General features: G+C 37.1%; 2 protein-coding genes across 2 annotated transcripts; both read right to left on the bottom strand.

Annotated features, from left to right (window-relative positions):
- Positions 1-1,563: 1,563 nt before the first annotated feature.
- On the bottom strand, positions 1,564-5,739 carry LOC110449401. Its single transcript, XM_021496254.1, has 2 exons — positions 5,167-5,739; positions 1,564-2,503 (listed from the first exon to the last, which is right to left on the bottom strand). Exons 1-2 carry the CDS (start codon positions 5,642-5,644, stop codon positions 1,842-1,844), a joined length of 1,140 nt encoding a protein of 379 aa, XP_021351929.1. The 5' UTR covers positions 5,645-5,739; the 3' UTR covers positions 1,564-1,841.
- Positions 5,740-8,922: 3,183 nt separating this feature from the next.
- Positions 8,923-13,380, bottom strand: LOC110449400. Its single transcript, XM_021496253.1, has 3 exons — positions 13,211-13,380; positions 10,761-10,963; positions 8,923-10,385 (listed from the first exon to the last, which is right to left on the bottom strand). The coding sequence occupies exons 1-3, from the start codon at positions 13,290-13,292 to the stop codon at positions 10,353-10,355; spliced, it is 318 nt and encodes a 105-aa protein (XP_021351928.1). The 5' UTR covers positions 13,293-13,380; the 3' UTR covers positions 8,923-10,352.
- Positions 13,381-14,994: the final 1,614 nt, after the last annotated feature.

The raw sequence follows: 14,994 nt of genomic DNA, 5'->3' as shown, positions 1-14,994 counted from the left end.
CGAACACGTGTATTGTATAAACGTTACCTCCGACCCTATCGATCACCTGTATTGTATAAACGTTACCTCCGACCCTCTCGAACACGTGTATTGTATATAAACGTTACCTCCGACCCTATCGAACACGTGTATTGTATATAAACGTTACCTCCGACCCTTTCTAACACGTGTATTATATACAAACGCTACCTCCGACCCTATCGAACACGTGCATTGTATAAACGGTTCCTCCGACACTATCGAACACGTGTATTGTGTAAGTATTACCTCTGAATCAGTCAAACACAGGGTCGCCATTCGTTGGATTCTGCTTTCGTGACATCTCGTCTAATCACGGCCTCGATCCTGCGCGCGGTGAGATCAGTACATGTAGCAGTCGGGAAAAGGCTTCGCACGAATGGAATTTTAAATATTTCAATATCAAAATATTTAAAATATTTTGTTATATTTTTACTTGCAACAGATTGCGGTACTGTTACTTTAATAGACACATTTGGTGAACAGCATGACAGAGCAATGTAAACAACGAATATCGTTTTAAAAGATATATGGCAGAGTTTACTTGTACATGGTTATAGGTTTGAATTTGCTGTTTTACGTTAATAGTTGCAGCAAAAAGACACGTATACCTCGATGAAAGGGAGATAACTTGTAAATGTAAGCGTGTGTATGACACATTACGTCGCCTTCTCATATATTTGACAACTAGATTTATTATAGATATGAAAAATGCAAAAGCTTAAGATATTGTGAGATACGATGAGGTGTGTGTTTTACGAGAGACGTAAACATATTCGCAGGATGTAGCCTGTCCAATGTTGAGGTAACCAAATGGTACATGTACAATCAGTTTTGTTAGTATATCAGGGGGGAGAAAGGGGCATCTTTTTCAGAAATTGGTTTGTTAACCAATCGAGAAGCTCATCCTCAGTTATAAAACATTACATAGGAGTGCGGTCGTGCCCCTAATTGTAGTTTCTTCTACACTAACTAAGCACAGGACCCGTTACCTTTTACTACATTGTATACATATGTTTTCCATCAAAGGTATTTTTAGACATTGAATGTTATCATTTATAAGTTACAAGAAGTTTGGTATAAAATTGTGTTTGGGGACTGCATTACAACAACTTAAAATCCTTTGCACCTCTTCTCCTCCCCCCNAGTAAGTGCCGCCCAATTTGACATAAGTGCTTTGTACTTATTTTCAAATCCGATATGTATATCATGTTTGTATTACTGAAATATTATACCGACAATAAAATATAAACTCATAATAAATAATTATGAATATACGTGTAAGCCTGCTATACATATACATTACGAGGTTTGCATACTGACCAGAATCTCTTCGTAATACATGTTGTTCTGTCGTGATATGCCAGGCGGTAACATTTGTGGTTGCTTCGCTCTAGATAACGACACATCTTCATCAAAGAAGATGGTTGACAAATCTACCAATTTAAATAAAACAATTCCGTACAACGCAAAAAAAATATAAAATAAATATCTAGGCTTATATTTCGAATTTTGGTAAAATCAGGGACATATATCTACTGCTGTTACCTCAGGAGGGATTGTCTAATCTTTTATTATTTCCCGAAAAAAATATTGAAACAAATTAATCAAGAGTTTTGATAATACTGCAGTTTATGTAATACCATTCTTATTTGCAAATGTAATTCAACTGAAATTGGATTCATCTGTCTGTTCCTCAGATTATATATACCTTTGAATAAATATAAATTTTCAAAATTGTACATACATGTACAACCTGTGAGCCACAAGGAAGTGATTCAGATCCCTGTAACGTTCTGTCAACGACTTTAATATGTTTTGGTCTAAGTGACACTGTCAATGAGATTGAACATTTCAAATATGTGTAAGTTATTGACGGAGGACTTCCGAGATCCACGAGAATCGGTTCGGACATACAACATATTCCTGTCGAATCTGACAATATGACGGACAATGTAGTCGTATCTCCCCCTCGTAATGGACGGATATCGGGTACAGTTCGGAGCGATGGCATCTAAAAACTCGGTATGCGAAGCGCCATAGGTAAACCCAAACTCATCCGTTGTCCTCACTGCAAGGTACCCTGGGTCTGCGCATGGCTCAATACGGGTTTCCGGTTCCGTTTCAGCATCAGTGGTAATACACATTTCGTTAACATCCCATCTTAGTGAACTTTGATCAATGCTTTCTTCCAAATAGCTTGTCGAATCGAGTAGATTCAGCACTAGCCACGCCATCTGCTGATTTATAAGCCGCACGTGGATGCGCACGATCCAGTCGTGTGAGTAGATGACCTCACCTAGATAAAGTGGGGCGAGGTTGATGGTTTTCATCGGATAGTCTTGGCCTGGTTTGTAGATGTATATGTCGTAATTATCTGAATCTGAAGCAACCAGATGTCCATTAGGTAAGACGGCAAAGCCATTGATGTGACAAAGTTCCGTCGCACACAGGTTTAAGTACTGCACCTGTCGTGCATGTGTACCTGCGGAATGAAGAAAGGTATACTTTTATGACACCTACCTATACCCGTTCGATAAAATAGAATCGTGAAATACTTGGTATATAGGAAACCCAGTAATGATAAGAGAAGTTTATTGTAAGACTTTTACATGCATTGGAGTGTAGGCTAGGGAAATTCCACCCAAAAGCATTCATACGTCAACGTCATAGTTGCCCAATTGTGACGTCACGCACCTGAAATTGAGTGTCGGATAGTAATTACATACTTCTGTTTCTTACCCTGGACAGTTCTGCATGAGAGAATATAGTGTATGAGCAATAACTTAGTATACTCTTGCTTTAATGCGACATCCATTATGACGTCATTGATTTGAGACTACAACAACACCGATATTTTGTATCGGGTGTTCTGGGTCTGACAAACTGAGCCTGTGTGACCTTTAGTCCAGTTTTTGTCCTTGTGTTTTGACACTGTGGTATATGTTTTATTACACACCTGTGAATCATTACTGTAGTGGAAAGCAAGATTTAAAAGAATGCAATACAAGATCGTGATATGGGTATGTATATACTGGATCTTACATGAGTTTTCATTTCAAATGAGATTTATGAAACGAGTCTCATAATTTTTCAATTAAGCAAGCCTCTGGCGAGCTAAAATGAAAAATTCGTGACGAGTTTCATAAATTTCATATGAGGTGAAATCGGATGTAAGATCCTTTTTATCACATACTCAAGATTAGTGGCATTTATTCGTGTAAAATGGCAAATTTCATGCAACATTGAAATGTAAAAAGCCGCCATTTGACTCCAGTTCGTAAGTCTGTGACGTAATGTACTTGTCCTAGGCATGACGTCACAAGTGAAACAATCGAAACTTACAACCAATCAAAGGGTTGATAGATCATATTACATGGGTTAATACGCAAAAATAATATGACATGGGTATATTCACTGGATATTATTATTGGTACGTTATGTGATAAATACATATTCCTAATGGAAGCACTATATAATTCCCTCTCCGGGTGCAAAATTTCATCAGTTTTTTAATAATAACAAATAATAATAATTCGAGGTTCTTATATACCGTTTTATCACAGCTTAGTTCGTAGGTCGTCTCACAGAGGTTCACAAATTGATATCCGTGGTTATAGGGCCTTTGCAACCAGATTTCTCAACTCCCTGAGGAGCATACAGCCGGTGCTGCCATTTAGGCGCTCACAGCTAGCATTCAACAATTCTAGGACTGCCCAACCACGTACTTTTTTACAGCTGAGTAGACTGGAATAAGTGGAGTAAAGTATCTTGCGCAAAGATAAAAACAGTGCCGTGACGTGACTCAAACCCGTAACCCTTCGGTCACGGGCCCGCCGTCCTACAGTGCCACTTGACTACAGTGTCATACTTAAAACGAAGCCAGGAGAATACATTTTCGAAAAGTAAATTAGCATATAACCTAATTGGAAATGACACCACGTGAACGATTGATGGACGTCACTGTAAAACATTTCCAATAACTTTGTTTGACGTCTTGTTTTCACGCCAAGGTAAAATGGAGCTGATTTCCGTTCCATTTTGAGTAGCATTGCTTTCTTTTTGCCTTTTCTTTGACATAGTGTTAAACATTTTAGGCGATTATGCTGTATTATACAGGTTTTTGTTTGTTTGTTTGCTAATTTGTTTGTTTGTATGGTCTTCAACTTCCATGTAACATCAATGTCATGCCGTACTTTGTATTAAGACAGGAAGCAGATTTTTAATTGATATGTATGAACTGAAGTGTTCACTACTTAGGAGGCACGCTAGTCTAGTGGTAAGACACCGGGCTCGTGACCAAATGGTTGCAGATTCGAATCACGTCACGGCACTGTGTTGCATTGTTGAAACTGCTTGTTCCAGTCTGTAAATGAGTACGTGGTTGGGCAGTGCTAGAAGTGTTGAATGCTTGCTGTGAGCGCCCAAAATGGCAGCACTAGCTGTATCTACCCCAAGGAGTTGAGAAAGATATTGGCTGGTTGCAAAGGCCCTACAACCACGGATAATAATGTATTAACCGCGTTGAGACGACCTTCGAACTAGGTTGTGATAAAGCGATATATAAAAACCTCAAATATATTACTTTGATTTTTGTCTAGATAAATTCTGGATAGAAATTTAGAAAATGGCGTTTCTGCGTTAACGCGATACACTCTTTTTAGTTACTGATCAGACAAGATACATTGTAAGGTTTCAATTATTGTTTCTTAAAGATACATGTACCATCCCATAAGAGTTTTATTTACGAACGCTTACAACGAGTAAGTAAGTTTGAGATGGTGCTAATTGCAATACCGTATCAGTTTAACTGAACATTGTCAATAAAGTGTAAAGTAAATACAAAATGTGTTTTCTTTAACGGCGTCATCGAGAAGTTTAAATTTTCATATTTGTGATATCACAGTTGATACATGGCCTTATATTTACATTTGCGCTTCAACCAACTATATGAACATTACCTAACTGGCTTCATGCAATATGAATGTAACCGATTTGCGTTCATACCGACATGAAAAAAAACGCAGTTCAAGCCATATATAAAATAGAATCAATCCTGATATAGATTATCTAAATAATCTTAAAGGATTATTATATCATTTTCTCTAATAAATCGTGATCACACAATGAGTAGCGTGTGATACTCACCGTCAAATCGACGTTGTGAACGTCTCGGTTTCCATCTCAAAAGCCATCGCCTCGTAAGCGTGCGGCGTTCTTCACGATTCATTCTCACGGAACTGACACACGAGTCACTCTGTTCACGAGACCGGAGACGGGTCAGTACTGTGCTTACGTTACGCAGCTGTGACGTCACATTAAAGACGTCCGAGGTATCATCCGGTGTAATTTGTAATACATTCCACGGCGCAAGTGAAATCCATTGTTCATCTATTGCATTGTATTGAGCTATCTCTTCATCTGCGTTGTTCACTAGGTCCGTTAACACGTTGTATATATCTTCAAGTTGGACGGCGACGTTACGCCGACGGTTTTCACTCAAGTTATCGAATTGTGCTGCACATCGTTCCATTGTGTTGAAGTTTTGTTGCCGCGTTGATCCTTCTGCACGCGCGACCATTGTTCCAAACATCAATGAGATCCATAACGGGATCGCCTTTTCCATGTTGTAAACGACGTCACAACATTCGAGTTAGCACTGCCTGTTTTGCCGGAATTGAAAATTCCAACTTGCTTTTAGGTTACCTTGAAATGAAGACTTAGCACTTACAGAGTGTCAATGTTTCCAAAAACTCTCAAACGTAAACAAGATTTTATAAATGCTGTTTACAGTTTTCTAGATATCACGGAAAACCTGGTATATATCATACATGATAATACCTACCATTGGCAGTGTGGATCCCCGCTATACTTGTAGAATGTGTATAAGATACGCCACGCAATAACAAATAAATCATATCTCCTATCTGAACACGTGTGTCAGCAAAACATAAATCTGGTCTCTGTGAGCTGATATCAGTGTTATCGAGGTGTTACAGAATGGTATTTTACTGATTTATGACAAGTGCAGAAAAGTATTCATATATTTGTTAGGTAAATCAAATCTTAAATTGCGCTTTCGAGTATATTTTTCGATTCTAGATATTTTGGCGTTGACCCCCTTATATTTACATTACAACCTTTGTAACAATGGAATTCTCAGTATGTTTGCATTATCCATTGTTAATGAATATTTTCTACAGTGTTTCATTTTTTGAGATTTTACCACGAATACCGAGACTATATATTTGTTGCAAGATGTTACTCACACATAATTGAGACCTTGATTGATCTTCGATCTCCGAGTTTATCTTTTAAGTTTTACCACGTGTAGACATTAACACTGAAGCTATAACTGCCCTTTATTTTATATTCAGGCAAAGCATTTTCTTCAATATTTGAATTTTATAAATTAAGAAAACTTCAATATATATTGAAAATTAACGTTCCTGTCAAATCTAATACTTTGATGCTGGAAATGACCTAATTCATTTTTAATGCAAGCATATCCTGAAATTATCTAACATAACAACAACGTCAAAAAACAAAAAGTCAATTACATCTAAGAAACAATGTTCTTAAAGTTTTTCGCGGTAACCATTTATTCGTGAAAAATAGAACCCGCGAAACTGAGAGCAAATGTAGCAAATTGCAATGCATTTATCTTTACCGTAATACTTTTTGTAAAAGAACTTTTGCATCAATACGTTTACAATTACTTAATCATTCTCAGTTACTCACCGTTTAACATTTGAAATACGAATATAGCAATAGCTTCACACATTTGACTGACATACAGGTAGGACTTACAATATTTTTGTCGTTATTATATTCTATGTTTTAATGTAAAAAGAAAAAAGTAACGAAGTTTATTTATGTCGACATCTTAGCTATTGTTTTAATATCAAGCTGATTTATTGACACCATAGGGTGTATATACATAATGTACACTGCCCACACTAAAGCTCTTTACACCAGTTTAAGGTGTCAAAATGAAAAAAAAAAATCTAACTTTCTACCACAATACGATGTGTAATTCCACTCTCAGATCATTGTATAAACACGCAGACTGTTAGATAAGTATGCGTTATATTCCACATGTGGAATGTGACATTCAAGAGTTTAGATTGGTCGAGAAGATGAACTTTGACCGGGAGGACTTTTTCCACGCGCTTTTTGCCACATGCTGTTTTATTAACGTCGTCTGTTGTCAACATCCGACAAATGTTGGTGACTTTGTGAGGATATGCGGCAAAGGGGGTTATTAAGGCAATATTAAAAGAAGATGATACTTAAAGATTTGATCGCTAGTTTCAGGCAAAATTGCTACAGACACCCGATATCGTTTCGACGTCACACTAAGTAGAGTTCCCAGAATGGGATCCTATGACCACTTTTCCGGGACCAAGGTTTGAAAGCTGATTTTGGTCAATTTGAGGGTTCTGATCAAAATGAGCTGGGGTGAACCTCGTAGAAATATGGGTTACAATCCTTACGGCGTCAACAAGCCGTGTTAAAAAAGAACAAACCCAAAAACCGAACGGTTGTTTCAACGTGTCACTCACTGCATCTGGCTCGTCGATTGGTCGATAGAACGTTTGAGGTCGGTGTCGTCCTTGATTTCAGAAGCAGTGTACAACAGTGTATCTTTTTCGGAGACTTGTTGTTTGCGCGCATTGTCAACTGAAGATTACGCATACACGTATATGGAAACGTAAAATTTACATTGCATGGACATGTTTCAAACCATGCGTCATGACTTGAATGTTTCGTTAAATTTATACCTATCCACATTTTCGTGAACTATACTGGTATTTATGATTACAAGATGGCAAAATGAAGAATATTATAAATGCTGGAAAGCTGTCCATACTGGCCGCTGCACTGAAAATGTAATAACAAAACATAACAAATACATATCAACAGTTACTGTAGTTTCAAGCTTTTTTTATTTAGCCCATCACTAGATGTAAACTGGCTTTACCGTTGTGTCACATCTATGTTTAAGGATCCCCTTACCACTGCGTAAACGTCTCACTTATTTAAACAATAACTGGTTGTCTGGATGTAATTATTGTTGATATAAGTACAAGTGTCCTCTGGCAAATCCCTTAAAACCCCCTTTATGGTAGATTTGCCAGAGGCCATTTGTAATTATTTCAACAATAATTACATCCAGACAACCAGGTATTTTTTATAATTAACATATTTTACTTTTTTAAGACATATTCCTCAAAAAACCATTTGCCCTGCCTCAAAATACATTTTAGGCAGCCATTTTGTTTGTTTACATATTCCTACACCTGAAACAGGCAGTTGTAATTATAGTCGAGCAGTTGTAATTATAGCCTATATAATTACACTTGCCCTCTAACACTGTTGTAATGGGACGGCGCGGGGGCAAATGAAAATATATTAGTATTGGAACACTTTTCTGGTATGACTTAAACTTAAATGAAACATTTCTGTAAAGAAAATCCTTCTTCGCGGGGCTTTTATGAGTTGATAATACTCAATATGATTAAACAAAATACAATCAACAACAGTGCTCCGAGTGTAAAAAAAAATAGCGGGGCTGGACCGGAATTCAAATCCTTGACTTCCGATTTAGCTACCTGGTCAACGGTCGGGGCGTTGCCAAATTGTGATACAGTTTTATCCAAACGGAAGTGAAGGGGAGGTAACTGTATATAGGAAAACTCACAATACAGTGGGGCAGGAATCCTTAAGGGGAGGTAAATGTATATAGGAAAACCACCGTTTGGATACAGGTTTTGTAGCTCAATCGGTTGAACGAAAGTTCAGCAGTATGGAGGTCTGGTTTCGAAAAAGGATCTAGTCCCTCGGTGATTTTTTTAACTCATAACACAGCTATTTATTATATTTTGTTTATTTCATTTTTATTATTTGTCATAAAAGTCCCGCCAGGTATAGTTTTCTTTAAAGAAATGATTTATCAACGCTCAAGGCATGCCGGAACAAAACAGTTTCCTAACAGCACATAAATCTTGTAAGTGAACAGAGATCATAATTCCCCTGTTGAAACCTACAATTTCCGTCCAATCAGTCCAGAAAATAATCATCCGTAAAAACGAGGCTCAATTGCAATTATTTTATGCTGAATACTTTCACAACATCGCTCCTGAATTGTGTGATATAGAGTAACCTCCCTTTAATGTTATAACAGATGGCGTTAGGTCTGTGAAGTCCGTCGGTCTGGTCAAGGAGAACACCGCTGTATTCCCCGCGTTCCGTCACGACGTGGATGACGTGGTTTATGACGTCAGTGACCAATATTACATCTGCCACAGCGACAATCCCACCCATCTTTGTAGACATGCCTCCTTGCCAGCTTCCTGCCTGTGGTATCAAACACGTCCATGCTCTATGACCCTTAGTATCATAGCAACCCAGAGTTCCTGAATCGTCCTCCAAGACAACCACATTTAGTGATGCATCTCGGGTACTTTTAAATATTGCTGCTCTACCCCATCTTTCCATTGGTGTACTAGATTTTTCTTCCGATTTATTTAGTTCCTTTTCGGATCCGTTGGAATTTATAATTCCAATCTTTGATCGATTGCCAAACATTTCATACGTCACAGCTAATGTATTTACATTCTTGACAATACCGGTTATGTCCCCTTTTAGTGACAATTTATGCGTCATCTGTGATAGTTTCGTGGCTTTTAACTTGAAGTATAATATGTCATTACCCATCGCCATGGCAATCATGTTTTCATTTACACACGTCACATTTCCGGGTAGGTACGCGAAAGAGAGGCTGGAATGAAGTTTATGATCGGGCGTAAATATTTTCATTTTGGCATTTCTATCATCAATTACAATTATTTTACCGTCCAGCATTGTTGAAATATCATACGTTTTAGCTGTGTGTTTATCAGATGTGATACCTACGGAAAATTCACCCCGATAGGTTGTACTTATTGACTGACTTGTCTTCCTATAGCTAGCAACAAGCATGCCACTTCCACCTCCGGAAGTAATATCAGGTCTATTTTCAGATTGACTGCGACCTCCAGAATCATGCGTAAACTGTCTTCTTCTTACATCGGTTTTGGGCAATGCGTTGTTTTGTCTGCGCCGGATGTCGTTGGCACCGGAAACAGGTTCTCTAGCAAACGCTGCCAGAGTAAGCACTGTATGTGACGTCTGATTCACGTCGTTGTTATGGAAAACGCTACAACTTTGACAAAGCAGCTGTTTACATTCCCGGCATACAACAGCGGCCTTATGCGTATCCGTTCCAGAGGTAGAAGTGCATCTTTCGCATGCGAAATTGTTTGTATTCAGTCGACGAGGTCCACTTCCGGTTAAGAACAGTGCATGCTGATGGGTCTGGGTTCCTGTGGATAAATGGAAAGCTGTGATCAGTGTAAGTAAATTAAACCTTCCTAACTGAAATACGCTAGGACTAATATTTCCGTTATTATGAAATCGGGAGAGTTAAGGATTCCATATTTTATTTAGCAGATAGTATGTTGTTTTGACTGGCTTTACTGGCGAATAGAACATGAAATTTGGTTTGAACGCGAGACCGATATGTCGAGAGTTTAAACCATGTTAGAATGCAAGTTCGTGTTAGAATGCAAGATCTAACAAATATTCTGAGTTATGTAAGTATCAACACTACAAATATATTCAAATCATCGCTGCATCAACAGCGTGGAAATGGTAATACAGATGTACAAATCAAACATATAACATTGTACTACACATGCCTTTGAACTTCCGGTGATTTTCTGCGCAAACTTGGCAACAAAACTGACGGCACTGAATACAGAAGGAAACCGAAGTTCCAGGACGGTCTTGGCCTCGTTCCTGACAGGGTTCACATACCACTGACGAAACACTTTGTTGGCGGGAAGTCGACGACACCGAAGACTTTGAATTACTTCCATTCCCCATATTTGTTGGCATTTACCTTGAATTAGACAAACAAATTCATCGGAGCGACATAATGACTGAAAATACAATGAAATAGCTTGATGTATGTCAATGAAAATGGAAATGAAAACGTATTGGTCACAAAATATTAATGTCCAAGAATGTAAATTGAATGTCGTTATGCAAAAGGTAACATTTCATAATCAAATATACGATAATAAAGAGGTCCAATGTAGAAGTTGCATTCTACAAATATAAAATTAATCCGTTATGACCAATTTGTTCAGAATGGGGAGAATAATTTTTGTAATTCCTTTTGAAACACATTTACTATCTGTAAACAATAAATTTCATTTTTAAGGATCCTTGTCCCATCGGACTGTGGTTTGGCTTCTGTACTGTAACCTCCCCTTAATACCGTCCTAGATATTACTGTAGAACAGTTGGGTCAGGACGCTTCCTTTGACCGGGTATACGTAGCTAAGTTGAGTATATCTATATTATGACCCTGTTAAATTGTTACTCTTAGAATAATGGTGTTGACTATATTTCATATTTATTAGTATCATTATTATTTATTTCAAACAGTTGAAGTTCCAAAAGATAGGGAATTCTTTTCGAAAATATGTTTTGATACCAGAAAAGAAATTTCCAATTCATAGTAAAAGAAAAAGTGTTTGGTAGTGGTGCGGGGACCCTTAAGTAAATGTACTTTGTTTCAATCCATTAACGTTGTAAATCTACCTTTGATTTTAATTAACAACTGTAACTTATTTGGATTTCCTGGCATTTATGACGACTGACTGATGCAATGTTATCAATAAAGTGAATACTGTTCAGTTATCTCGTTACTCTACTTCTACGTTCCGTGTTAAACGCAATTTGTTTTTCTATGTTAGCGAGAAGTATAAAGATCCGAAGTTCAGGGTTCGAATTCCATTCTTGCCTCGCTTAACTTTTTACACTCAGAACACTATTATTGATACTATTTTGTGTTTTTAATCTTTATTATGTTTCATTAAAGTCCCACAAGGTATGTTTTCGATTCAGAATTTATTTATCAGATGCATAGTCATGCTAAGAAAAAAACGTTTCCAATGGGTAGTTACAATGTACATGAACAGTGATATGGGGATCCTGAGGTAACTTATATCAAATAAACGATACATCTTGTAAAATAAGCGTTTGTTTATGTAATTTCAAAGGTCGAATGCAATATGAGTCTGTACTTATGCGCTAGTTAAGCCTTTTCAATAGAAAGCTTGATTTCAATCAGCATCAATTCCCCTGTTACCATGAATTACATATGATGTTTAGGGGAGAAATCAGTTGTCTGAGACACGAAATCGGGTTTTATATATGAGATATATATTATTATAATGAAATTTTCATTATATAGGATATCAGGTATATGATATATTTTTGTTTTATATATATATTACATATGTATATATTTAATGTGTAAAGATTTTTTATGGGAAATCGTACAAGACATATCATACAGTATAGGGATTTTATTTTGTACACTTTATAAGATATTTAATTGAAATTCTAGATAGCAAAATGTTGAAATGCAAGTAAATTATATCTACAACAAAAATGTGTTATTGAAAAATAAAAATGTCGATATACATGTAAACATATATACTTATATGTTATACGCTTCTTAAATACGTCAAGCCTTTAAAATTTGATAATTCTGTTAATGAAAAATGTGAAATAGGCTCGTCCTACGTCACCTCATCTAGATAGTTACCTCCACTGTCGGTTTTGCCAGATTGCCTATTTTATGTTGCCATCGTCGTGAATATTTGTTTCTGTTTTATCTTTGAAGTTAATCAATAATAAAATACCTGTGTTAAGAACACGTGGTACGTTTCTGCTGTATCAGTATATACACGCGGTACGGGTGTGTGTTTACATACGTTTAAATGTAATGCGTTCAGACCTACACAAGTGTCCCACTACGTGTATCGTCTACTGTGCTTACTATAATGGTATCGAGACAAAATGATCTAATACAGCCCAAATATCTAATAAGTTACCCGTTTATAAGTGAATCCATAAAAAAATGTACAACAAATAAATAGTTTAGATCAGATTGGCATAGAACCTAAATTCACATATAACATAAACGTTACTGTGATAATACATTGTACGTTTTAGAAGAATTTATCAAATTGTATTCTACAACATTCATAATGATTAAATCAAACGATTATATGTCCATTTAGAACAGCATGGTTATTATAATAAATATAGTGATCATGTCACATACACTCACCTGCCCGTACACAGTCCTTAATGTACCCGGAATTAACAGGTAACGGCTGAGGGGTTAGACTGGGTCTGGAACTGCTGATCATGAGAGGAAGTTCTGTCGATATGGGCCTAATCAATGCTTCATATTAGCCAGGTAAATACGGTTATACATATATATCCCCATTAATTGTGAACGGGTCAGGGTGGTGTGTATTTCGTACACGCTGCCCGTCGATATACAAAGACGTCACTGTCATGGGTATGGTAATGTACCTACAGAGAGCTCTCATGTACTTTATATTGAAACTTACTCGACCTGATCAATGATTTTGTATATGGTCACAGCTAGTGCAGGCTTGGATGACCTTTATAACCTTATACACGCAAACACCGCTGTTGTTGTATTTAATACATAGTGCATATGTTTACCACGTCAGTATATGCCTAATGTTGTATAATAAATACTTTGCATGTATGGCACTGCCACACAGTCAATGAACAAGTTTATAATAGTTTTTAAATTTTTAAGTTAGATACAGATATATTTATATATCCCAGACTGGGTCAGCGAGCCAGGACCAAACCGGAATCTTGATTCAATACGAAATATATAAAATGTATGACCATTTTACACATTAACCAAACACCAAGGGCATCTTAAATCCAAACACAAAATACCAGAACACGTATAGGACCTATCGAAACAAAATCGAAGAAGATATTGAGCCCTTACGCATAATATAAGAACACAGGACACATCTAAGAAAATAAAACCGGACACTTATAAACAAAAGGAATGATATCTTAAACCGCCTATACATAAAACAGGAACACATCGCAAATCAAAACAAACAGCAAGGGCATTTAGAACCTTTGGAACCCCAATTAATACTACAGGACCACACCCTCACTCAAATAAAATAAGGACACAGCAAAAGAAATAATAATAATAATTCGAAGTTCTTATATACCGTTTTATTACATCTTAGTTCGTAGGTCGCCTTAAAGCGGTTCGCAAACTATTATCCGTGGTTATAGGGCCTTTGCAACCAGCCAATATCTTGCTTAACTCCGTGGGGAGCATACATACAGCCGGAGCTGCCATTTCGGCGCACACAGCTACAGCATTCAACAATTCTAGCACTGCCCAACCGTGTACTCAATTACAACTGAGTAGAATGGAACACAACTAAAAACAACAACACAGTACGGTACCGGCAACCCTTCGGTCACGAACCCGGCGTCCTACCACTAGACTACCGTGCCTCCTATATCATAATTGTATTGATATAAAGACAGAAGGATTGAAAACATCTTAACCCTTAACAGGGGTGGTCGGTGGCGCAGTGTATTACGCACTCGCCTTTCACCAAGGCAGCCAAGGTTCGATTCCCCGATCGGACGTGAAAATGTATGGGGTCACCTGCCCGACCATGCGGGTTTTCTACGGGTACTCGGGTTTATAAGTGACTAATATAAGTTGTAATAACTTGTTTCATAATTGTTGTAAAATAAATAAAGCTTTTTTTTTTAAATCAAAAGGAACAGAGACCATGAACCCCTGCACAAGATAAAAGAATACAACATGCAACAAAAGAGCAGGAATTATATTTTAACTGCCTATAAATATAAACTCTTATTGATATCTTGAATATTTAAAACGGAAGAACGGTTAATTGTGGGAGAAAGTATGTGTCTTCTGTGTTTAAAGAGATGATTTCTGATCAATGATTACCAAAACATTTTTGCTTTGACTTGAACATGAGACATTATGGAAACACTTATGATTCTAGAGCACCGTCACGT

Source organism: Mizuhopecten yessoensis, unplaced genomic scaffold (genome assembly GCF_002113885.1).
Source record: "Mizuhopecten yessoensis strain PY_sf001 unplaced genomic scaffold, ASM211388v2 scaffold4599, whole genome shotgun sequence".
In the NCBI taxonomy this organism is placed as follows: domain Eukaryota; kingdom Metazoa; phylum Mollusca; class Bivalvia; order Pectinida; family Pectinidae; genus Mizuhopecten; species Mizuhopecten yessoensis.
This window is presented reverse-complemented; position numbering and strand designations above follow the sequence as displayed.

What these genes read in the sequence shown, in the direction of transcription:
- LOC110449401 (XM_021496254.1), bottom strand. Translation starts at nt 5,644, where the DNA reads ATGGAAAAGGCGATCCCGTTATGGATCTCATTGATGTTTGGAACAATG. An exon ending in TTCACAACGTCGATTTGACG is followed by an intron (nt 2,504 to 5,166) that starts GTGAGTATCACA and finishes TTCATTCCGCAG; the next exon opens with GTACACATGCACGACAGGTG.
- LOC110449400 (XM_021496253.1), bottom strand. Translation starts at nt 13,292, where the DNA reads ATGATCAGCAGTTCCAGACCCAGTCTAACCCCTCAGCCGTTACCTGTT. An exon ending in TAAGGACTGTGTACGGGCAG is followed by an intron (nt 10,964 to 13,210) that starts GTGAGTGTATGT and finishes GTCTAATTCAAG; the next exon opens with GTAAATGCCAACAAATATGG. An exon ending in AAATCACCGGAAGTTCAAAG is followed by an intron (nt 10,386 to 10,760) that starts GCATGTGTAGTA and finishes ATTTATCCACAG; the next exon opens with GAACCCAGACCCATCAGCAT.